General features: G+C 48.3%; 5 protein-coding genes across 5 annotated transcripts; 2 read left to right on the top strand and 3 right to left on the bottom strand.

Moving 5' to 3' along the window:
• Nucleotides 1–486: 486 nt before the first annotated feature.
• HO133_006905 (uncharacterized protein) lies at nucleotides 487–5,929 on the bottom strand (the record flags this gene model as incomplete). Its single annotated transcript, XM_037297801.1, has 16 exons — nucleotides 487–979; nucleotides 1,033–1,411; nucleotides 1,472–1,489; nucleotides 1,553–1,668; nucleotides 1,721–1,910; nucleotides 1,961–2,032; nucleotides 2,096–2,162; nucleotides 2,220–2,464; nucleotides 2,527–2,552; nucleotides 2,608–2,741; nucleotides 3,783–3,885; nucleotides 3,986–4,500; nucleotides 4,614–5,015; nucleotides 5,084–5,347; nucleotides 5,400–5,574; nucleotides 5,718–5,929. The coding sequence occupies 16 exons, from the start codon at nucleotides 5,927–5,929 to the stop codon at nucleotides 487–489; spliced, it is 3,411 nt and encodes a 1,136-aa protein (XP_037146870.1).
• A 2,407-nt stretch (nucleotides 5,930–8,336) lies between these two features.
• On the bottom strand, nucleotides 8,337–9,413 carry HO133_006904 (uncharacterized protein; the record flags this gene model as incomplete). Its single annotated transcript, XM_037297800.1, has 2 exons — nucleotides 8,337–9,147; nucleotides 9,199–9,413. The coding sequence occupies 2 exons, from the start codon at nucleotides 9,411–9,413 to the stop codon at nucleotides 8,337–8,339; spliced, it is 1,026 nt and encodes a 341-aa protein (XP_037146869.1).
• A 4,667-nt stretch (nucleotides 9,414–14,080) lies between these two features.
• HO133_006903 (uncharacterized protein) lies at nucleotides 14,081–14,720 on the top strand (the record flags this gene model as incomplete). The annotated part of the gene is made up of 2 exons (XM_037297799.1): nucleotides 14,081–14,399; nucleotides 14,455–14,720. 2 exons carry the CDS (start codon nucleotides 14,081–14,083, stop codon nucleotides 14,718–14,720), a joined length of 585 nt encoding a protein of 194 aa, XP_037146868.1.
• A 1,722-nt stretch (nucleotides 14,721–16,442) lies between these two features.
• HO133_006902 (uncharacterized protein) lies at nucleotides 16,443–18,437 on the bottom strand (the record flags this gene model as incomplete). Its single annotated transcript, XM_037297798.1, has 5 exons — nucleotides 16,443–16,637; nucleotides 16,719–17,109; nucleotides 17,165–17,325; nucleotides 17,392–18,165; nucleotides 18,234–18,437. The coding sequence occupies 5 exons, from the start codon at nucleotides 18,435–18,437 to the stop codon at nucleotides 16,443–16,445; spliced, it is 1,725 nt and encodes a 574-aa protein (XP_037146867.1).
• Nucleotides 18,438–23,125: 4,688 nt separating this feature from the next.
• On the top strand, nucleotides 23,126–23,698 carry HO133_006901 (uncharacterized protein; the record flags this gene model as incomplete). Its single annotated transcript, XM_037297797.1, has 2 exons — nucleotides 23,126–23,131; nucleotides 23,195–23,698. 2 exons carry the CDS (start codon nucleotides 23,126–23,128, stop codon nucleotides 23,696–23,698), a joined length of 510 nt encoding a protein of 169 aa, XP_037146866.1.
• Nucleotides 23,699–25,129: the final 1,431 nt, after the last annotated feature.

Below are 25,129 nucleotides of genomic sequence, written 5' to 3'. Positions count from 1 at the left end.
AAGAGAAAAGTAGAAACTGCTCGACACTGACTTTCCGACTCCGGAACCGGGCCAGCATATGACAGCTTACTAGTCCTCACCCTCGCAGGCCTCACAGGTGACTCGCCTCCTCCTCACTCGCTTAAAGTGCTACACAAACGACAACACCACCTCTCTCCTTCGATCCCCTTCACTCCGTCCGTAGTCCCTGCTTCGCCACAATCTTCATTACTTTGTCCAGGCCCCCCTAATCTCCATCCCATGATCCTATCATCCAGCAGCTACATCGCCCGCGCCTCAGCAACCACGGCAGAACCAGAGAGCTGATGGGAGACTTCTACCATTGCCGAGATGAGATTTGTTGAGAATGTTGCGAATGCCGCGCGCAGTATGTGTGGTTCATATAGTAGCGTATATCCATCTCCCAGCTATTCGCTCAAGCAAGAATATCGTGATACATACACACACACAAGCACACACACACAAACACACACAACATCAAACCCTCTAAAACTTCCGCATTCTCAGACTCTGCGCCGCCGCCACCAATTGAAACACCGCTCCGATCGCGAGACAGACAGCGGTGCCGCTCAGCCCGCTCCTGGCCAGTCCACCCGGCGGCAGCGCTAGGTCGTGAGTAGCCGGTGACGATGCCTCGCCGGCGGCCAGTTCCGGGCTCTGGCCAGGCTCCAGGACCGAAAACACGAACATGGATATGAAGGTGGCGAGGAATTGCGGGATGGTGGCGAAGATGTTGTGGATGCCGAGGTAGATACCTGCCATGCCGTCGTCTGCGCCGAGGTCCGATTGCTGGCTCTTGACGGTAGGTGACGGCAATTCCTCTGGTGTTGAGAGAGGGTCATCGGACATGAGGGACATCTCGACCGCGCTGTCTTCTGTGCTCCGGGAATGGGTTGCAGGTGTGGAGGTAGAGGGTGAAAGCTTGTTGATTTCTTCGCCCATGATTGCGAGAGGTGCCCAGCCGTACATGGCCCAGGATCTAAAGATTCGATCAGCTAGCGGTCCGATGGCGGTTAGAGACAGGGAACTTACGCTCCGCAAAGGGCAATGAGGGTAGTTGCGAATTGAAAGGAAGTCGAGAATGGGGTTAGGATCATCGAAGCCGCAAACGCTAATTGTGACATACCCCAGGCTGCCGTAATGTTAATATGGTACCGCTGGAAGAGGCTCGAGGTTCGTTTAAGCGGTCGTGGGGTATTTCTAACAGGATGCTGGGCGATGCCGTCGGAGGGCAACGATACTAGGAAAGGCAAAAAGATTGAGCTGATGAAGGAAATCACAGAGAACAAGACCAAGGCCAAAGAACCCTTCCTAGCAATTTCGCCCACCATGTCATTTTTGGTCTGCAATTCCGCAGCGTTGTCGGCGTTCTGGCGGTAGTATGTCTCTCCGACCCACGTAGTACCATAGACTGTTCAAATTAGGGTTCTGGCGGGGTCAATGATGACTCGCTGTCATGGAGTGTACTCACCAAAGAATGGAGACCACCCTCCCAGAGCCAAATTTGTCAGTTGGTGCGCTTGGCAGAAGGAAGAGTAGACAGTCTACATACCGAACCAAGACCAGAAAGTAATCCAACACACCGCCCTGATCTTGCTCGGTAGATGGAGCATCGTTCTGAGTATCGTCGACAGCATCGCCAGTCCTCCTGACTTTGCGCGGTGAGTTCTGATATCAGTCAGCAGCGCCGACCAGCCGAGATAGTTGCAACCTGGCTCGCCTTTTAGAAAGCAGCACACGTTCTTCAACGCAGAAGCAAGTCACGCTGACGCAGGAAATAATTGTAGCTCCCGCAATGACGCAAATCTGTTTAAACTGAGTCGCTCCCAGAGTCGTTCCGATATGCTTTGACAAGTTGATAGTGCCGACAAGATAGCCAAGTAATTGACCGAGTCCGAGCATCCTACCCGCTTTGCGGAAATTTAGGGAAAGTTCGATGATGGATGGGTACGGGACTGACCCCATGCTGAGCCAAGTTGCTGCTGAGATTCTGGAAGTGTGTCCACGATGAGGCTGCGGCAGGTCGCTTGCACTATGTCGTCATTCCATCAGCACCAGAGCATCTAGGCTACATTCTGGAAAAGTAGAGACATACCCCCATTGATCGCAAAGTCCACGGCATAGATACAGAACACGGCCAAAGCCACCGTCGCGCTTTTCACCTAAGCTCTGTCAGCAACACAAGTACCGGAACGCTATGATCAAGCTCCGAATTCTACCATAACCTCATCAGCAGTAAACACCCCAACAATCTCCGACGCCCAGGCAAGCACGACGAGGAACAAAGCCACCAAGAGGGAGAAAAGCAGCATGAACGGCCTCCTCCTACCCCACCTCGATTGCGAAGCATCCGACAAGACGCCAATAACCGGCTGCACAATCAGCCCAGACAGCGGAGGAGCGATCCACACGAGCGAAGTCTGGCTCTTCGCCAGACCCAATCTCAGGAGATGCGGCTCGAAGTCTGCAGAGAGGGGCGTTAGTCGAGATGCGTTGCAGAGTTCGAATCGGAGAAGGGGTGAACACATGTCATTTCTACGGCCCATGTAAACCTGCATTGCGCTATTAGTATCTGCACCGGAAGATTAAAGTAGGCGTGAGACTTGCTGAAGTCCAATCAACGAGAAAGTCAGCATCGCCATGCGCTGAAGCTTGGTGTAGCCTTTGATCCTGGCGTGCCCGCCCCACGAGGCTTGCGGAGCCATCGTTGTTGTCAGGAGGAGGGAGGGGTCTTCAATCTGCTTTCACGAGCACGAAATTTAGACCCAGGATATCTGGTAAGCATATCAGCAGAGGATGAGGTCGCCGCGCAGCACGGCCGGAGATGCTACCAAATGTTGATTGGTTCTTTAGCGCCGGTAGCGCGATGCGCCAATGGCTACGATTATCTCCGGTGGATGGTTTAAAGCCGGAATAAAGCTCGTGTAATTTCGAACTATAATTTGTTGATGGAACGAGGGTGGTTTGCAGAAGTCCTTGGACATGCCGAGATTATTCCGGTTCCCCCACCAAAGATTCCTACTATTTGATAGAGAAGTCTACTTCTTTTCTATATACCACTAGAGTTCAGTGCTTAATCCATCACGTTCCTTACACTGTTCTACACGCTTCTGCATGTGACAGTCTTTATGTGGAGTGGTGTGGATGTGGAAGGAAAGAATGGGTAGAAAAAGGAGGTAAGCTACCGGAATAATCTCGGCATGTCCAAGGACTTCTGCAAACCACCCTCGGAAGACAGACCAAGCCACAGAACAAGTTTGATCACTTGCTAATGCTATCGCAGATGGAGGTGAAAAACAATGATCATGCCATGAAGATATAAAGTACACTGTACACGAGACCTGAGATGATTTGTACAGTCCCATTGACAATATATGTTCTTCAGTATCTGCCATTATTCCTTGTCCCTTTCTACAAACCGATTTGTACTCCCATCAAGCCAATATACATTTTTCATCCTCCTCACAAACCCGAATCAATCTGCGACAGCAGATTCCCACCCGAATAATCAGCCCAATCCCTACAATTCTGATACGTCGTCGACGGAATGAGCACATTTTTGATATCAGCCGGTCGCTCCATGATATTAGCATAAAGACCGCCCGAGACGTGCCAGGCGATATGACAGTGGAAGGGCCAGACGCCGGGGTTGTCTTGTTGCCATTGGAAGACCTGCACGAAAAAGAGAGGGTTGGGTCAGTGAGTGCGTTTTGGCCTGGGTGGGTGCACAGGGTAGGGATTGGGTGAGAAGGGATAGAGGGAAAGGAAAGAGAGGGACGTACAGCATAGCCATTCGCGGGTACGATCTGTACGTCGCGGCGCTGGGGGTTGCTAGGGTTAGTGATGGCACCGCCCCATGCGCCCAGTCCGACGGATAGGACTTGCCTGCCAGCACAGTGGAGAGTCAGCAACTATCTCTCCTTGCAAACCACAACCGACACAAGCACATCATCATCCCCGTAGCGAGAGAAAAACCCAGACTCACATCTCGTGCCCGTGCAAATGCCACGGATGACTCGTGGGACTCGTATTATTGACAATAAACCTCACAGTCTTGTTTGTCCCCATGTTATAAACGTTCCAATCCGCATCGACCGCCGGGTAACTAGTATTGCCACTCTTTGCCAGTAGCAGTATGGGATTGTTCCAATCCGCTTCAAACGCACTATCGTTGATAGTCCAGACAATGTGGCCTGTGGAATTGACCGCGACGGCGACGTTCAGGGTGACCGTGGTGTTGGTACCAGCGGCTGCGATGGGATACATTGGTTCGGTATAAGAGAGAGGGTCATTCAGACAGGCGGGCGTGGTGTCTGTTTGCGCGACCGAAGCGTTGCCAGGGGCGGATTTTGTGTTTGCGTCTTCGTAGTAGATGACTGCGAGAGCTAGGGGCTGATTGGCGGGTTCGGTGCAGGCGCCGGACGTGATGTGTGAGCGCATCCAGACGACATCGGTAGGATCGCCGGTTGCTTCGACGACGATGTCGGTGCGTTGGCCGACCTGTAGATTGTAAGCATTCAGTGTGTGTGTTTCTGTGTTTGCCTGTGTGTTTGTCTGTGTTTTTGTCTGTGTGTTTGGAGACGAGGGTGGACATGCTAGGGAAGGATGCTTACGCCTAGTGTTACAATTGTAGTCTCATACGGTACGATAGGAATGAAGTCATTAGCGATGACGGTCATGTTATGGTTATCTATACTGAATTTCTGGATAGCAGCGATACCAGTGTTGATCAACCTCAGCCTATGCTTCTTGCCACTAGTGAAGCTGAACTTGGACAAGCCAGCATTATTGACGCAGGTGCCCATGGTACTGTTGCCAGTGCTGTTACCACATGCGAAGTCCATCTTGCCGTTGATCAAGTTGTTGTCAGATGCTGGTCGAACGAGGCTTTCGTCTGAGAGGTCGGTTCCCATGACGCCTTCCAAAACGGTGAAGTAGCCTTTGTGGTAGTAGTCGTTGAGTGTCACTGGGCCCAGGTCGATGTCGTAGGGGTAGTTTTTGGGTCCGTGTATCACCTGAATGTATGTTAACATTGACCATACTTGTCGCAAAGATAGGTACACAATGTGAACTTGGAGCTTACAATTGGGCCCCAAAGGCCATCAGCGTATTGAGAGGAATAATGCGAGTGGTAGAAAGTACTGCCATATGGAGTGGCTTTGAAAGTGTGTGTGAAACTCCCACCAGGCGGTACTGGGCACATCGAAACACCTGGAACGCCGTCTGCCCATTCGGTGTTCAGCTGGTTGAGACCATGCCAATGCATGGCGGTACCTTCGGCCGGCCCGGAGATGGCATTGTTCACGGTGACTTGAATGGTATCTCCCCAATTGGCTTCGATCAAAGGCTTAAGATTGAGCCGTGAGTGGTTGAGCTCGTTGAATGGATGGAATGCTTACCCCTGGGTATTGGCCATTGATCAGGAGCATGTTTTTCTGGTATCCATCGGGACTTACAGTTCCCCTAGCTATTGTGAAATCATATGAGCGAGTAACACCCGTATCGGCGGCGCCGGTGTAGGGATCTGCGGTCGAAGCGCCTTTCGCACCCCATGGAAAGCCGTTGATTATAGGACTATCAACATATTAGAACCAGACCGTTTTTAACAGCGCGAGAGTGAGAACACAATGCAAGACCTGCGACGCTACAGAAGACAGCATAGTAGTATCACAATGAGGTTCTAGAATTCTGGGGAACGGTGCAGCATAGCGACTCACTTGTTTTCGAGAAACGCTGGTAGCTTTGGTGCTTCGAAGGTTCCGAGGTTGGAAGCACCTTTAGGATAAGATTGTAAGCACAGCGTCTCTCTAGAAGCTAGAAGTACGCAGATAACCTGAAAAGGCAAGCACAGATATTTACCATTGGTGCGTAGCTGCGACAGGCTGGAAAGTAAGGAGGTGGCTTGCAGTAAGACGGTAGCAACAGTCATGGTTACGAAAGGTGTCGATAAAATGCGAGATGCGTGAAGAGCGAAAGGGAAAACCCAGGAAACCAGGTCAGATACATAAACAATGCCAAGTCTCAACTCACCGCGGCGAAGACGCGAGATATGGCGCGCATCATAGATCTACCATGACGATATGATTGCCAATAAGACACAAGAGCTTCTGTCTAGACCGAGCCGAGCATCTCCATACCTTCTTTACGCTTATATGAAATTGCTTGATCAGGAAAAAAAATTCTGCATCTGCGTGATATACGGGTAGACTAGAGGAAGTGCCATGAATTCAGGAACCAAAGCAGAGCAGAAAGAGACAAACCCGATCTGGCCCGATCTCATCCTGACAAGTAGCCGCTGTCAAGCAAGAAGAGCGAATCATAAAAGGTCCAAGTTGATGTCAAACGCCCTATGAAAGCAGCGGGCGTTGGTTGTGATTGACCGAAGCCGAAGCGTGCATGAGCGATAGCGGCATGATCTGCGGGCCTCTGACTTATCGAGCCTAGCGCACTATCGAAAACCCCAGTAACATCAATAAATACTTGCTTTGCGCACAGGTCAATACAAGTCGGGGCTTTGATGACCTCAATGACAGGCGTGTGCCTTTAGCAAGGGGATCGATGGGGTCTGCTGCCGTTGCTCCTTATCTTCCATGACGCTTAGCCGGGCTCTGCCTGCTGCGGAAGTTTTCAGATGTATGAGACCCAAAAAGGCTCCATTCGTACATGATCATGGATCATGAATCACTGAAGATATTCATGTCAGCCCTAAACAATATCTCCAAGTCTTACGAGGAACGGATGGAATTCCTGAGCGCCATACCATACAGAGACATACCCTTAGACACGGTCTTGTCGTCTTGTCTCTCCAGATTTCGAACCACATGTCCGCTGATGACAGGCACCTTTCCCGCACTGTACATAAATTCTTGCCCTATCGGTTGGATGGTCTCCCTTGGGTGAAGCGATGAACTTAGTGCGTGCTGAGAAGGGAGCGGTTGCGGGCACATTATCCAGCCGACGTGCTAGCGATCTGTGGAAGCTTACCCCGCATAAGGCTAACCATCACCGGCAGGAGATGTAGTCTAGAGATAGTTTGCCACTGCGCTACGTACTAGCAATTAGCCAAAGATGCTCTGTGCAAGTGGAACATATTGTGGCCCAAAGAAAACATTCAAGGCTGTCACTGCTGCGACAGATGCGAATCATGTAACCTAGAGCTGTATTGTCCGAGTCACCCACCATTCCCATGTTACTGCTCGTCGCATGAAGAATTGCACGTCGTTGCGATTGCGGGTTCCTCAAACATCAAGACTCTTTAGTTCTACAAGCAATATCCCCAGAGATCATACAGGAGTGAAAGGCACTTACATTCATCCTCCGGAAGTAGATTCACAGCAATATTCCACAGATGCTAGGTATGTTCAATGCCTTTTGGAAAAGGCGAAGTACTGAAGAGGCATTCTTTCGTTTAGGAATATATCTTCAGACTCTCTCTCAGCAGTAAGCTCCCTGGCAGCCTTTCATAGACTGCTATCCAATCATTAGAGGCGGGATCCGGTCTGTTGGCTTTCAGAAGACTCAATGGTATCGCTGGCCATGTCATGAGGGAAAGAATCCAAGCCCACAGTTGGCCCACTCCTTTGGGTGTCAACTGGACTAGAGAATTGAGAAGGGGCTTATCGAAGCTTCCATGCTTGTCCACATTGATCATGAGCATCTCAAGCTCGGAGAATTAGGGTATAAGCCAGCTGAAGTCCAGCCTAGGAGACAGATGGAGCCCTCTCCCAACCAAAACCAATTCCAAGGGGAGCCAAGCCAAGCCTAGCCCGCCAGTAACTAATCAAAGGTTGGCATGGAAGCAGTCCTCTATGATTGCAAACCAGTTACCATCATTTTCATGATTGTAAGCGCGTCTGGGTTTTCCAGGGATGCTAGATCTATCATGGTGGCGGGAGGCAGAGTTTTATTTCATCGCTGAATTGAAAATATGCCAAACCAAACGTGGCCTAGTGGGAAACGGCATTCTTATCCCCTGAGCCGCCATCAGCATCAACAAATTTCTTTTCGAAGACTCGTCAGTGCCATAAGAATGAGAGACTGTCTAGGCACACATTATACCGCCGCAAACTCCAAGGTCTGCCAAGGACAGCAGCTGTTCTTTGCAATGTATAGTGCAAAATGTGGTTGGATCAAAAACGCATCTGTTCAACCCATTATAGGGTTAGACTTCTTTGTCACGAGCGATTGATGCAAAGCAGAGCATAGAGTGGAATTGAATTCTATACTTTGTGGTGTGACCTCGTCATGTCAGCGAGTGAGATTTTGTAAGTGAAAAGCGGGCCTTGTACACCTAATCCCAAGTCGTTCAATGGCAAGTCCGTGGATGCATCCATCATTCAATTCATCCACAACGACTTCTCGTCGAACTCATACTCTCGAGCTTTCTTGTTTCTCGCATACTCCTTGACGTCATCCTCGAAATCATTCAAGAAGAGCCACCTGCTCTTCTTCGCCCACTCCTTGGCATACCAGTCATTGGCAGTAGCCGGGAAGCAATCAATCACGCTCAGGAGCGTAGCGTCGTGAGCAAGCACCACAAAAACGGTATCGCGGGCATCAAACTCCATCATCCTCCGTATGCTTTCGATCGCCTTGTCTTGGTCCTCGGCGCAATTCGAAGTGTAGAAAGGCTCTGTAGCTGATTGAGCGCAGTGGATTGTTGCCAGAAGTTCACCAGGGCAAGGCGGCATGACTGCCGACGAAAATGATGGGGCAAAAAGCGGGAAGTCTGGCAGAAGTGAAGGTAGAGGACGGTAGACGCTAGGACGGAACTCGCCGCCGTGATGTGCAATGTTGCCTCCCATGAAGATGAACGTATCCCTTCCAGCCATATGCTGAGGCTGCATTGCGAAAGAAGAGGTGGTACGGGCCAGCCCGCACATATGGCCAGACTCGTGTCCGGGAGATGCAAGAAGATAGAAAGAGCCGTCCCCAAAGTAATCCAGTGCAGGAAAGCGGCCTAGTTTGAAGCCTCCCCTGAAGGAGATTTCTCGGACTTCACGACCAGCGTAAGCAGACTCGAGGACGGGAGAGGTCTCGTCGTCAGGATAGGAAGGGGTGAATAGCCTTTTGAAGCCTGGTCCAACGACCAACGAGGTCTTGGGTGGGAATGTCGAGGGATCGCCAGTGTGGGCAATGTGGTGATGACTAGCAACTCTATCAGCGTAGCTTGCTTGGAAACTCCGATTGTAGACGTACCTCCAAATGATAGCGTCGATACTACTTAAGCTTGTTCCGTTGTCTTGCAAGATTTCGGATACATTCTTCTCGACCTCAACCTTCCAACCCCCAAGCTTCATCGGGTCAGCAAGGGTAGGTGGACTACTGACCTCCCAGTCTTTCCGTACACCTAGGTCGAAGAGTAGCTTTTGCCCGTTGTGCTCGATCAGGAATGCAAAGGCCGCAATGTCCATGACCTCGTGTCCTGAATAGGTTGGACGAAGGAAAAGAGAAGATCGTATTTGAGATATATGACAGGTTGTATTGATGATAGAGACAGTGACAGTATGGGGCGAATGCGGGAGGTGAAGCTGCGGTGGAGGTATCGCTGGCTGCACGATGGACATCGTACGTACAGAGGCTCAGGGTCACATAGCCTGTAGGTGACCGCTAAGAGACGTCCAAGACGTTATCAAAGTCCGGCTTTAGTCCTGCTTTAGACAATTGCCCTCACCGCTATGGGTAGCCGTGGACTCTGCATCAAACATTTGCACTGCTAGTTCGGGAGTCACGAAGTCTGATTCTCATGATGTCTGATGAGACAGTGTGGTAGCCTACCTCACCTCGACATATTGTGGTAGAAAATATCAAGTATGCGTGCATCCTCACACTGGTGATGGTTCAATGCCAAGCCGTGAATTGTACTCATGGTTGGAGATGCAACGGGGAATCAAAGGGTTCAGCAAGATCCATGGATGGCTTGATGTTCAGGCATTTTTCTAACCGTATATCTCGCGTTCGTGGATGCAGCCCTGCAGCAATATTGCGGCGCAAACGCGAGACGTTCTTGGATCTGCAGCGATGTTTGACATGGTATTCCACACGTTGGAAATCCCAAATAAGTTGCTAAGGTTATGACTCCACAATATTCACAGCTTGTCCTGGGGTGAGTTTCTCGTTGGCTTTTGTGTTCTGACCGTCTGTTGTTACCACTTTAGGCAAGATTAGAACATTGTATAGCCGACCTTATTATTCGGCCACCAAATCATTTGAAGCTTGTTCCTGCCTCTAAACGGGTCTCTATCATAGCCTCTAACCATGAAATAGAATAGAGAAGTAGAAGTATTGCCGACAGTGTGAAAGCAGAGACGACAATGCGCAGGGGAAGCTGTTGGATTCAGGTCAGTATCAAGATCACTATTCTCCCCTGTCTGGTGACTGTGGTCTGCACTCTCCAGAGATCGACGTTGTAAGACCACCAAAGCTCGCAAGCTGTTCCGTTCTGGGGAAGTTACTTTGAGGCCCAGCAGTGCCTGCTCGTTTGGAACCTTAAACATCGAGAATCGGTGCGGCTATTAGCTCAGGTACTAATATTGTTGAGTGTCCAAGTCTCGCAAGGTGGTCCATTTTGAGGAGATCATCGTGAGGCCCAGCAATAGCTAATCGTTTGAAAGTTTGAAACGTCAAACATCAAGCATCGGTGCGGCTAGCCTTCCAAATCGATCGAGGTTGGAATGTTGTGAAGATCATTCATACACAAAAAGCATTGCTGTCGGAGCGAGTTGCCTATTAATCTTGAGTACCTCGGCACGATCGCCTTAAGGGGGTCCTTAGCAACGTGTATCCTAGTGGGAGCCCCATGTCGCCAAGACTAGAAGACATGGATTTCAAGCGACTGCTTTATCAGAAGGTCATTCCCTCTTTTTCTGCACCGCCTTTTCGTACTTCAAAACATTCACTGCCACATTGATTAATTAATCGCAAACATCCCAGGCTTGATGGTAGCAAACATGAATTTTCCTTGATTTACCAAACACTGACAGTATCTGATTTGTAAACCACGCCACGCACCCAGCTCATTTCCCTGAGCGAGGTAGGAGCTTTGTCTGTAGTATAATTATCCGAAGCGAGCCAAGGATCCTCAGACGTTGAGGAAAAGGGCTCGGAACAGAAGCATCGGTGAGCAATGGTCGACTGTTCCTTTTTTCTAGAGCAATTAAATTGATGACCGCTAAAGCGCCCTTTCGGACTCCAGTCTACTTTCCGAAAGACCGATGCGTTCGCGAATTGTTCCGACTCCAATGTTTACTCCGCCTCACAACGTCACTGCAACGTTGAATGATGCCTGTTGGTAACCTAGCGACTTACAAAGAACGATGCGCTGAATTTCTCATGATATTATGCAATGACGAAGGCATAGCAGCCGCAAACATCCTTGCACCGGAATGCATCCTGAACCAGGGCGCCGGTTTCCCGCCACAGGTTGCGAAGCCTTCATCACGGTCCGCAAAATGGATCTCGACTTCATGTCAGACTAACACAAGGACATCAAATACATGATGGGAAAATTGAAACCAGAGGAAAAGGTGAGTACACGTCACCAGTGTTTCTGCCGAGCTGGGCCTGAATTTGATTCGCGAGACATATTCATGGGAGACTCTGCTCATTGTCAATTAGAGCATAGGTCTTGAAAAAGCTTTTTACTGTGGCAGTACCTGCAGAGTCCGGCGTCTGCACAACTGCTAAACTACAGGTGCATTCGCGAACTATGGAACCCCATGCTGTTGGACATTCTGTGGGTAACTAATAAGTAGAATTGGTGAGATGCACCGCGGATGGGCTGTTCCTAGATGACAAAGACGCCCACATGCTTATTCATGATGCACGAATCCAGTTTTCCGGTTCGCTGGTTAGATTAGGCAGGTGTAAATAGGATGCGAGAATAAGCGTCTTGAGCGGTCCACAGCCATATAGTATGTCGAGCAGTTATCGTTTGGAATCCTCTGTACATACTTCCTCGAACAGCCTTCGGGCGTTTCGCTACCTGCGGCATACCATACGCATGAAACTTCTTCTAGGAGGTCGGGGCGCCCGTGAGCCCAAGCCTAGGTAGATCGTCCCGATCCGTGTGGCTGAGGATGACTGCTGGTTTGGCTCCGTGAGCTTTGAGACGAAGAAGGGTTCGCAAGTCATAGTGTCGAGTAATCGATGGCAGGGGATACATGAAAGTCTGCTCGTTGATATCATGATGTTGGGACTCAGGCCGCATTTATCATAACTCCATGAGTAGGCACCACTGATCAAGTAGCATCAACTCGCACACCAAGATTGATACGAACGCCAGACTATGTATAAGCGGCTGATGTTGTTCATACTAAAAGCATTGTAGAGAGACAGGCACTATCGAAGCAGGGAAGGCAAGCTCGTCAGGGCAGTGCAGTGGCAATCTCACTGAGACTTGTGTCACGCTAGTGGTGCTAGTGTAGATCAGCCCTACAATGCTTGGCTTTGGGAAACAGCATCTCCGGGGTAAGGGGGCCTTCGTCTCTCTCTTGAACACTTGCGTCGAGGCTCGATACACCACAGTACTCTACGAATCGTTCCTACAATGCGTGTCCGCTTGCTGTCATCTGCTTGAGGGTGCTGGCAGCTAAGACGTGCACTAAGATGCCACGACACAGAGAGAACGCACTACGGGATGCAGAGCCAGCATGGGCATCAAACTACTATCTGCGCCATTTGTGACCGGCTGCCGAAGCTTGGAGGTTGAAGTTCCAGGTAGCTTCACCCTGAGTATGTGTTAGGATGGCTACAGAATCGCAAGGTTGTTACGCTGGATGCTTTGTGAACGTGAGTATGCTTCTTTTCATTGAAGGCCCGAGCTGATTCTGTCGCACGCACCAGCCTTTCTCAGATCGTACGGCCTGCTACAATTCAATATCCGACACGGATATCGCACCTCATCCATTGGAGCAAGTCATCTGAACAAGTCACGGTCACACCTTTCTACACTATGATATCTGGCACGAATCCCCTTGTGCAGCGGTCCTTGCGATTGCGCGCAGGTATTGCTCCCGTCCGCAGCTTCTCACAACAGACAACACGCCTGGAAAAGAGCGCAGGAGTAGGGATGAAATGCCGCAAGACACTACACGGACTGTTGGGGGTGCACACATATCAGCAGCTACCGTTGCTGCTTCGGAACCTGTGAGAGGCTTGGTCTGGGTGTCGTCGCTCACACTGCTGTCACTTGCAGCTGGCGAGGCACCGCCACACGCGGAAGTGACTCCCTGGAAGGGTTCATCTCCACACTCCGCGTGTTTTCTGCTTCTTTCAACTTCCGTAGTTGATGGCTTTCAATAAAGTTCATCTTCGATCTCCGCCGCAGGGTTTTTCCCTATGGCCTAAGTAGGGCGTCCATTCTAGCAGGACGCCGTTCTGCCACAATCTTCGACCGGTCTGGCAGATGCTAAAGCACGTGTCTGTCTCGAGAGCACCGGAACGGAAAGGACGAGGGAAGCTTCTTAAAAATGAGCAAAGTCCACGTTGATCAATGGAACTGCGTCACAACCCTATTACCACGTGTCGTTGATGATGCCGTCGCTTGCCCTTTGATGCTTCAACTTGACTTGCCACGCCATTCGAGAATATGGTGCCTTTTGTTGAAACACTGCTCTTTTGGCTAGAAGGACATGCAGCTGACAAGCATTGCTAGTATGTAGCTTGACCCTCCCACGTTGCCTATCTAGGAATTCAAACGTGTGGTCCAAGCATGCCGGTAGGCATCTGTAGTCTCGGTGTGCCTTGGAGACCTCTTGTTGCTTCTACTTTCCCTTTCTGCTACTATACAGAGTACCAAGTATGTCACTTGAATTTCTTCTATTGTTGCACATGAAATTTCAATGGAGGATCCGGTGTGGCGGTCTAGTACCATTCTTTCAACTAGGCCTACTCCTAACCGCTCCGTGTCTTCTTCGGAAATGTTTTGGCTCTGGAGGATGCCGCACATCTCTGCTGTGGACTTCAGGAGGAAATAGATGCTGCGCGAGCTCAAATTGAGGCTCAAGGCTAGAGAGCTAGACTCGACGTCTTCTTCGTGTATTTCAGCGAATGGAGGCATCTGAAGACTCTGCTGGGGACCATGTCATCCTGGTTCCTGCTGGATGTGGCGTTCTACGGGGTCAACCTGAATCAATCTGTGATTCTTACGGAGTTTGGGGTCTCCCAGGGAGCCAACGAGTACGACGTGTTGAAGAGGATCGCTATCGGCAACTCGATGATCGCCATAGCCGGCTACGTGCCAGGGTATCTCTTCACAATCTTCTTCGTTGAAGTTGAGAAATTGGGACGAAGATGGATAAAAATCCAAGGATTCTTGATCGTTGTGTTCTTGTTCGCTGTTAATGCCGGCGACTACAAACACCTGGGCATAGGCGGGAAGATTTTCTGTCTCGGTATCGGTCAGATACTCAAGCCTCCGCTCCCCAAGCTACCAGCGCCTAACATCTCACACAGTGTTTTTCATCTTCGGTCCCAGCGCCGCCACCTTCATCATACCTGCCGAAGTCTTCCCAGTGCGCGTACGCGCCTTCGGTCATGGCATCAGCGCCGCGACCGGCAAATTAGGCGCCATACTCTCCGCCCTACTTTTCAACTACCTCAGCGGGCCTACAGGGATCGGCTTGTCCAGCGTTTTGTGGATCCATTCGTTTGCAAAATTCTCAGCGCCATCACTACTCATTTTAAAATTCCGGCGACGAAGTGGAAGGATAGAGATGTGACGGACTATGAAGAGTGGTTTGAGGCGAATACTGAGATAATAGAAGCTACGAACGTAAACGTCCCAAATCAATGATACAATATTGGAGGCCGCGGTGAGATCAGACGTGCATCACGCCGTGACAGCTTATGGAAATTTCCATGAGCTCTGCTGCAGCAGAAACAGCGGACGAAGTGTGTAGTAGGTCGCTTCAGTGGATGAAATCGTTGGGGAAAAGAGGAAAAGAGAACATTTGACCTGAGGAAGTTGGCACATCCAACATCTCTCATGCCTGCTATACATAGTCATTAACATATGCTTTCTGGACACAGCCTTCAAAAGCGTTGTTCATTCCGCAGTCCGTGCTCTCTCACACACGGGAGCTGCACTTGAACTGCGCCGATCCTGCAACCATTCAATAACCCCCTTCCCGAAGCTTCCTTCACCCCTACCGATCACGAGGCCGATCTTTTCAAACCACCTTTCAAACCTGTTCAGCGGCCGCTTCCCTCACATATACTTCACTCCAACCAGCGCCTTCTCACAACACCGAACAACATAGGCCCGAGTGGCACCATGCGTCGAGCCGAAACCAAACGTCCCCTCGCCGTCCACGATGGTAGTGACCAAGTTTATGATCCCACGACTGCGAAAGGACTACCGCCCGTTCTTCAGACAAACAACCGCGACCTCCACCTCCCCCAGAACTCCTCATATTGCAGCTCCCTCGCCTCCCTCCCCACCCTCCACACCCGCAACCCCATCCACCCCAAAGCCTCCCCTCCATCGCACCCACTCCCCTCCTTCTCAACCCCAGCCACCAAACCCCTTACCCCCCCCATTGCCATCCCTATCCCAATCCCCACCTCAACCCGCCGCCCAAACGTCGCCCACAAATCAGCTTCGCGCGCAACAGGCAGCCCCTCAAGCCGCATCTGCAACCCCCGCCGCTTCGGCCGCGGGGAATGCTGCAGCATTGTATACGACCGACCGCGGCGTCGGGGGCAGCTCGCTCTGGACTCCCGTCACGTACAAATCCCTGGCCGGGGCCCATGAGGGTTCCAGAGCGTGGCGTGGCGGTCGCGATGCGGTGCGATGCGGGTTACGATATTCGCGAGTGGGAAAGTGGAGCGGAGGCGTAAAGTTTCCCGGCTGCGTACGGATATACGGTACGGTGTGGAGGACGGATGAATGTCTGGATGAGGGCGGTGTAAGTTTGCGGATGCTGCAGGGTTGGTTAGAGAGTTGGTGGAGGAGAGGCGTGGGCCGCGGCGGTTGGTGGCTGAGGGGTTTTTGCTTGGAGGAGAGGCCGGTGGAGTTTGAGGTGGTGGAGAAGGGAAGGGGGGAGGGAGATGGGCGAGAAGGAAGGAAGGAAGGAAGGAAGAAAGGGGGAAGGCAGGTTGTGATTTTCTAAGATAGCAAGAGGTGCATACTGTATGGGATTGCATGAGGAGTTGGTATTCAATGGCCATCTTTTTGTTTAGCTCTGGGATCCATCGGATCTTATGATAGGCGAGGATATGCCGAAATAGTGGGGACGGTGGGAATGTTCTCGAGAGTACTACCCTTATTTTATATATATATGGTGCAAAGCCTGAAGCTACTGGATAACATGAGCTAGCATGACTACGCTTTTTATACTAAGTTGAGTAGCGCTCTTCCCATCTTCCGCTTCCTCTTCCTCTTTGATTTATGGAATCCGTGATACCCACTACTTGCACCATCTCGCGTGGCTAGACCAATTTCATATAGCAAATCCACCCGAATTATGCTGCCTTGGCTCTCCCGCGGCTTCGAACGTGCCATTCGGCAACCTTCGCAAGCCTTGGGCAGTCGACAGACCAGGAGCCACCCATGTAACGTTGTGCCCAAGGCTTTTCATGAAAGCTGTGGTTTCGTTGTTATAAGCGTACTCGAATGATACGGTGTTTGGTATCAGCTACGAGAGTCTCGAATATCAGTAACGACTCTTGCGATGATCACGACTGTGTGCGAGAAGGAGCGAAATCAAGGTACGTGCCTGATCGTGGAGTCTCGGTTCCGCCAAGCTTTCCTTGACCGTCTCGTTCTGATCAAGGACATGCCAAAGGTTCTGTACTGTTGCAGTGATGATACGACTTCCGCCCGCAGAGCCGATGACAAAATAAAGCGTGCCGTTCTTGAGATATTCAACGATAGTCGGGGAGATGGAAGATAGCGGCCTTTTGCCCGGCTCTATGAAGTTGGCAGGTGAGGGCGCGTAGCCGAAAGCATTAGATTGATTAGGGATTGAGAAGTCGTTCATCTCATTGTTCATAATCACGCCGGTTTCGGGCACTACAAGCTGGCTGCCGAAAAGCAGGTTTACGGTTGTGGTCAGCGAGACGGCCATACCAGAGGCATCTGCTGTGACGATGTGGGAGGTTCCATGCCTGGACGTCATAGATCAGATGACCAGAAGCGAAGCACAGGAGGAACAATACCTACGTTGTGGTGGATTCCAACCCAGTAGGATCATACGCAGAGACGTTTAGGGTGTGAAAGTCCGAGATCTTACTCCTCACCGCCTCAGCAGTGGTCTCGTTGAGCATTTCCTGCTGATATTCGTCAACGCCTGGAACGAATAACGGATCTCCTAGGTACGCTCTCTATTCGAATTGGTGTCAATATTTGTGATCATACTGAGGTGTTAAGGAGAAAGCACAGCTACTCACCTCCCCATAGGCAAACCTGATTGCCTCATCGAGACGATGAGTACTAAGGTTCAGGGTCGCAGCCTCACCAATCTCACTATAGCCCTCAATGGTCTTCATGACCGACAGGGCGACTGTGCCTGATGATGGCGCAGAGCACGCCGTAAGCTTGTAATCTCGGTATGTAATTTGGGCGGGCTTCCGTATGGCCACAGTGTAATTTTTTAGATCCTCAAGCGTCATCATCCCATTAGCGGCTTTCAACGCCTGAATGGTAGCATTCGCAATAGGCCCGGTATAGAAAGCGTCAGCGCCTCTTTTCGAGATGGTCTCAAGAGTGTCTGCATAGCGCTGCCTTGTGATGGTCTCATTCAGACCGAGTAGTGTTCCATTTGGTGCAAAGTCAACAGCAAAATTTGGGTTCTCAGCCAAGAAATTAGGTCCACTTCCAATAGCTTCTTCCTCATAATCGACCAAATCTTGGGTGACTATGAAGCCATTGCGCGCGACATTGATGGCTGGTCCCATGACGTGCGCCCAGGGTAGTTTGCCATAGTGTTTGTGCAAGTATTCGAGGCCGCGAAGCTCGCCAGGTACACCGCTCGCAAGGCCTCCATAAAGAGACAAGTCTGTGTCGTTGTTGTACATGTTGGTGAATGCTGCAGCGGGAGCTTTCTCACGGAAATCGATGAACTCGTAGGAGCCATTGCTGCCGCGTACGATCATGAAGCCGCCACCTCCAAGTCCGCTGTGGTACATCCCGATTACCCCTATGCAGAACACCGTGCCCACCAACTGCGAAATTTAAGGCGGCCCGGTTAGCTAGTCCAAACTACCTTCTGGCGCATTTATTCTGGACATACAGCATCTGCAGCATTTCCACCATCCATGATAAGATCGATACCAACGTTGCTGCAGACCGTGCTCTCCGAAGCGACTGCTCCTAGCTTGTCTTTCAGTTCTTGTTGCTCACCGCCGCGTTTGTGCGCAGCCGCGGAAGGAGTCCAGCATAATGTTAATGGGCCAAAGGCCAACGCCAAGCCCAAATAGAAGTTCAATAGATACATGTTGTCACAATTACTAGATTCGCCGCTGAAAAGCATGGAAAAGAAAGCAGGAAAAGCCTGCACAGTTGTAGAAGTACCATCACGCCAAGAAGTATGAGGGGTAGGTATGCAGGGTCACTGCAGGTCCGGAATAGGAAGGTAGCTGAGATCTAGACGGACGTTCGAAAGCAACTCTTCGGCTTGCCTTTCACTGAAAGAGACGGAGATCTGAAAGACAAGTTCAAGATCAAACAGAGTGAATGCCAAGAGCTGTATACTTGAAGAAGTAGTCTCAGGGTAGGTTTTACCCTCAAGCCATTCTGCGAGCCATCCGGCTTAATGATTAGCGAAAGCTGTGAAGAGACGTCGACTCATGACTGCAGTGCATTGACTGCTAGTCATGATAGAGACTTTTGAGCTCTTGTTCCCATCTCAACTGACTCTCCAGGGAAAGACTGAGGATACCGCGAAGCAATCCGCAAGGCTCCCGGCAATCGATTATTCGTTGGTGTCAAAATCTTGGTCATGACCGGGAAGTACAGCTTGCCTTTCTCCGTTGTTGTCTAGACGATGCAAGACTGTCAGTGAATGTCGTCCAGACTTGGAACCCACCGCTGTGGTCTCCGAGGCGCAGAGCGACAAGAGACATGTTTGAGATTCCATCCGCATTTGCTTTAAGAATATCGACCTCGCTGCCAGTGAGAATCATTATGCTAAGCTGCAAACTCCGACAGCCGCCTTCAGGCTCTGAAAAGTTGGTTTGTTGTTGTCAATTATCTGGCCAAACGCCAAGCCAGTGCCAAGCCAGTGCCAAGCAAAAGCGGAACGCCTTTCCGCTACCAGCCTCCCCAGCCATCTCGACGAGAAAAAGTAGAGGCTGGATAACAAACCACCACATCAGCCATCATGGACAATCCTGCGATGCTGGTGAACTTGCGAGTGTCTCCTTATCTTCCAAGTACCCATATCTCTCGACACCGAGTTCAATACATCAACAAGCTATCTCTGCTCTTCCTGAAAGCTCGTTGAAATGGCATGGGTACGCCCGAAACATCCCAAGCGCAAAGAAGTCGTCGACCCTACCGATTCTCTCCGCCCTGTCCTCGAATATTTCAGCTGTAGCCGACCTAGTGTCTCCAACTCCAACAACAAAGAACTCTCGAGAATTCCCAGGAAACCGCTCTTACTACACGAATCGTACGAACCGAGGCCCCAGACACATCATTATGAAGAATCGGAACATCATCACAAGCCAGATCATCACCAGCAAGAAGCGGAGCATCACCCAAGGGTAGAGCATCACCCACGGTCAGAGCATCACCCACGGTCAGAGCATCACCCACGGTCAGAGCATCACCCACGGTCAGAGCGTCACCAAAGACTAGAGCACCACCAAAGAGCAGATCATCATGTGATGGACTATGATAGAGCAGACTACCACGAAAGAGCAAGCCAGCGATCCGCTTCTCACTACACGAGAGAGATCTCACCATCACCACCACCACCGCTGCCATCTTACAGGTCAAATGTCAGACCTGGAGCACATCTTCGACTAATGCCTTCTCGACACCACATCGCAGCAGATACATACAGTTCCAGAAGGCCAGCGTCGCGGTGGGCAAGTGCGACGACGCCACTTGAGATGTAACGACGGGGCTATGAAAGACGGCCTTTCTCTTGCATACGGTGATATGTTAGCGCAATGGGCAGGTCTAATGATATGGGAGACCCGGTCGGCGTTGGCGGAGGTCATGGATAGGTTAGCATTTTCAGCGGCGGACGACGTCCAGATTATCATCCATGCAACTCAAGTGATGCTATTGGGGGGAAAAGAGATCAGAGGAATACCATGATGTATGGTAAAAGTCATAATCGAGTGTTATAAGATAGCGAATGTTCACTCGAAGCTCGTGTCCTGCTTCGCAATGCTGCGTTGTCAAACAGTTTTACTGCTGCGTGAGATGAAACAGGACACACATTTAAGAACTACCTACCTTGGGCAGATTGGTGTACAAAAGGTGTCCGCAGCTAATGAGTCTAAGCGCATGGCCCGTTACGGTTCAGGCCACCCACAACCTTCAAACAGCAAACGCCTTTATCCATTGCCACGAATGGTCCAGCAAACCGTTTAATCGTCATCTACATGTATGACAGATGCATAACACAAGAGCAGAAGACCTATCGCCCATGTTCGTGCAGGATCAGGTCTGTCAAACTTTCAACCTATTCAACCACTTCAAAATATCAAATCGTCTAAATTCGATACATCCTCAAGCGCAGGTACATTTACTCATATCTCGCTCTTCAAATTCGCAGCATGATCATTCTACTCGACCTACAAATTGAACGTTTTCGTTCCCGTCACCATGTTCGTGCGACTCATGACGCTGAACGATGTCCGTCCTACTCCACCCTTCCCTTAATCTTATACGTCAGGCAAACGTTATGCCACATCAACCTTACTACGTCATTCCACACCGAGAACTGCTATATTCCGCGCACAACATCCGGACGTCGAAGAGGTTCTTGTCTGTGGATACATGCGCACAAGGCGAGTGCGCACCGAATACCACCCGGGCCGTGCTGAAGAGTCAAGCTCCGGGATACAGAGGAAAAGTTGACAAACCTAGGCATTGCCGTAGGTGTGGCTCCTCCGCCGTAGCGAGGAAGTAGAACGAGGGCTTGTTGCAATCGTTGGACTCATCCAAGGTGTTCTCGAACAGAGCCTCCAAGTCCATATTGTCGAGATCCTCGATTAAGGCCGTACATTGGAGTAACTCGAAGTATTTCCTAGGCCCAACACTCGATGCTTCCCGCCGCAGACACCAATAGTCGTGGGCCTTCAACAAGCGCTGTGCGTTGAACGTGGGGTTTTCGATGAGACTGGACGAAGTGCGATCTTCGCAGGCGCCCAGTCGAGCGACGTGAAAGCCACTATGCGATCGTCCCAAGCTGCTTTCAAGTGCGTGTAGATTTTCATGGCCCCCAGATATTAATGTGCTTCACATCCTTCGAGGTCCAGGTGACGTGTGTAAGTTACGTTTGATCGTGCTGAAATGCGGATTTGCTATGTTATCCTAAGAGTATCAGTGAACATAACCGAATTCGATCTTGACTAGCTTACGGCGGATGCCTTCCAACAGTACTCATATGTCCTGCAGAACATGAGAGTCTTCTCGATTCGACGTGGAACGCATGTGTAGAGATTGCATGGCGATGGTGGAGGCTTCCATGGCGGGGAATAAGCAAGAGGGCACCTCTGTGTGTATGAGATAATGAGTGTGTATTTTTGCTAGCATCTCCGATACCTCTCTGCTGCAGTAGCTAAGGTAGGTTCTTACATACATGTAGAGAATACAATCAACATTCTACCGCCACAAAGGACCGTGCCTTTTGTAGATTCTTCAGGGCCAAACTTTCCACAGCGGATTCTGCCTTGCGTGGACCCTGACGCAACGATGCTACTTTACTGTTGCATATGAGTGTTCAGCTGAGATGACGTAAAAGCCTTCCAGATACTATTAAGTCTGCCTCGGCGGCTACGACTTGTTCCACTCATGAGCCAATCCAAGGCGTTTCCCGTGTCTATACCCTCAAGAACGGCCTTCAGCAAGCGTACGACGAGGCAGACGCGCTGAGATCCAAGCTGGCTGCTGAAAAATAATTGATTGGTTATTCTGTGGAGTGGTACTAGTATGTAGAAGCACTAAGGTAGGAGATGCCTTCGGCAAAACCACGGGCAAATTATACCCCTAATTACCGAATCATACCCCTACACCAAATCACACCCAAATATGGAGTATAATTCGGTAATTTATTATTGCTTGGGGTATGATTTGATAAGTTATCAAAGTAACCTCAAACTACGAAGGAGATAATCCGCGATTTGACTTATTCGATTATAGAAATAAGGGAGTTTCTCCGATCGCATTTGATGAGAATTCTATTAGCCTAAAAATATCAGACGAAAGCCGAGTGGGCGAAATTTCGAGCTCGGGGGTGTCCGCACTTCACGCTATAGACACCTCTATTCGGATCTCGTAGGCCTTGTAGGGCCCCGTAGGGCCCTCGAAGAAGTAATTTCTACTACGCTATGTAACGGCGCGGGGTAAACTTCGGGGGTTAAACCCCGCCTCGAACCCCGCCCCGTTACGCAGCGTAAATACTACCGTTATTAATAATTAAGTTAACGACTACTATCAGACGCTTAATAAGCCTACCGCTATTATTAACTTTATTAAAACCTCTTATATTAGAAAGCTATTATTTAAGATTCTTATTAAATTATACTTTAAGTAATAGCAAATTATCGAATTATACTTCATATTTAAGTGAAATTTGATATAGGGGTATGATTCAGTAATTAGGGGTATGATTCGGTAAGGATCCATACTTTTAGAGTATGAATTAGTAATTCTCCCGCAAAACCACGCTAGTATCCGATTGACAATAGTATTAACGCACCACCTTCAACACTGGCCCGAAGGACTGCGGCGCTACGATAATGCGACCCAAGACCGTCTTGAAGATTATAGATACCCCTCAAGGTCCGCCCAGTTCCGAGCTCTCTCAGAACACAATTCAAGATCAAGAAAAAGGCAAATTCCTTCTGCTACTTCAGCAACAACTCCATTGTCAAACCAAGGTATCAAAATATACCCAGTCTAGAATATCCTCTTATTGTCAGTCTTCCTTCAGCGCTTACTAGAATGCCGGTAAGCCCGCTCTCTACCCTGCCATTATCTTGCAAGCGGACTTTCCAAATCACACATATATAGTACATGCAATACCCTGTCATCAAGTCCTACTATGACAAGCTCAAGAAGGGTTCTATAGAAGCAGATGTTGATTCCCTGTGGATCAACATTTTGGGGCTCTTCTTCACAGTCCCAAGGAATTATGGCTTGGAGCAGGAAACGAGACCCTTGACTGGTATCAAAAAACGAGCCGATATCAGTATCAGATACATCAGGAACGGGATGCTCAAGAAAGTCATTCTCATTGAGGACAAGCGTGTTGAATTTGAGTCTCAGAGTTCCAAGTGGGCCGAAGCTGTCGAGCAGGCAACATTTTATCTGGCGCTTGTGCGCAAGGAACAAAAGAACGAAAAAACTCTCTACGCCATTGCCACCGTTGGGCATTATTCGCGATTCTACTTCATGGAACCCGAGGACGAAAAATTGAGAGACTATCCTGGCACCGACGGAAGATACTACGAATTCAAGGACGACGAAGCCGAGATCGAAGCCCTTCTGAACGAACTCGTTGCGAAGACCTCCTGAACTCTTTGGTCTGGGCGCGCACTTCCCCTCAGATGGACTGCGAGAAAGCGGGAAAACATTGAAGGGGGACAGGAGGACAATCATTTCACGCGGGATTCTGGTCTCGTTCAGTCGGTGATGGCCTAAGGCTCATTACTTGCTGTCCTACTATTGATCTAGACTGTTAAGGAATCATTATAGTTTGACTCATATATGTGATGTGGTGTAAAAGATGTTGATTAATCTATGTGCCTGTAGGGTAGATATGTGCGGAGAGAGGGGCGCGCTAAGGCCTAATTAGAAAGGTATATCGAGTGTAAAGAATTAATTAGTATATTAATATATATAAAAGAATAAGATAGAATTAAGCTATAAAATCTTAAATTTCTATATATAACTAATTATAAATTTATTAGATCTACGCTCTTTAATTAGATTAATTAAATTATCGCGGATAAATAAATTAACATCTATAACTATTAAAAAATCTCTTACTCTACTTTTAATCTTTTAATAACTTTATTATTATCTATTGAAATTTTTAGATTATTTTTTTAAATTATAGTCTATAACTTACGCTTTTTAATAATATAAAAATTCTAAAATTTAATCTTATAATTATTAAAGAATAAGGATCTTAAATATCGCTTATTAAAGTTTGCTCGACAGCTCTAATTAAAAAATAGAGGCATATTATTTAATTTTCTATTAAATTTTTAAGATTTTTCATTTAAATTATAGAATATAATATAGACTTTTAGATGAAAAAAGAATTACTAAAATTAGTATTAAATATCGCTTATTAAAGTTCACTCGATAATCGAATAGTCTTAATTAAATATATATTATTTAATCTTAAAGCAACTTTTTTATTTTCTATTTAAATTTTAAGATTTCTTTTTAAATTTATAGAACGAAATATAGGCTTTTAAATAAAAAACGATTTTCTAAATTTAGTCTTATAAATATTTAAAGATAAAGAATTTAAATATCGCTTATTAAAAACTTATTTACTTTATTAAAAATACTCTTTTATATAAACTTAGATAATCGAATAATAATAAATTTTAAAACTATTTTAAAACTATTTTACTTTATTCTCGATTTAAATCTATTAATCTCTCTTATTAAAAAATCGTAAAATTAAAGAATTAAAGAATTTATAAAAATTATAAAATTACTAAATTTTTTATAAATTATAAAAATAAAAATAATATTAATTAAAATAAAAAGATTATAATAGAAATTAAAATTAATTTTTTATTAATTAAATTTGAATTAATTTAAAAATAATTAATTTTCTAAAAATCTATTATTAATATAACTTCTTTTTTTTTCTATTAAAATTTTACTACTTTTTTTTAAATTATAGAACTTAATCTACGCTTTCTAAAAATTTAAATTTTTTAAAAGTTAATCTTATAATTCTAAGTAAATCTTAAAATAAGATAT

The sequence above is a fragment of the Letharia lupina genome, assembly GCF_014066315.1.
Source record: "Letharia lupina isolate WasteWater1 chromosome Unknown contig_28, whole genome shotgun sequence".
In the NCBI taxonomy this organism is placed as follows: domain Eukaryota; kingdom Fungi; phylum Ascomycota; class Lecanoromycetes; order Lecanorales; family Parmeliaceae; genus Letharia; species Letharia lupina.
This window is presented reverse-complemented; position numbering and strand designations above follow the sequence as displayed.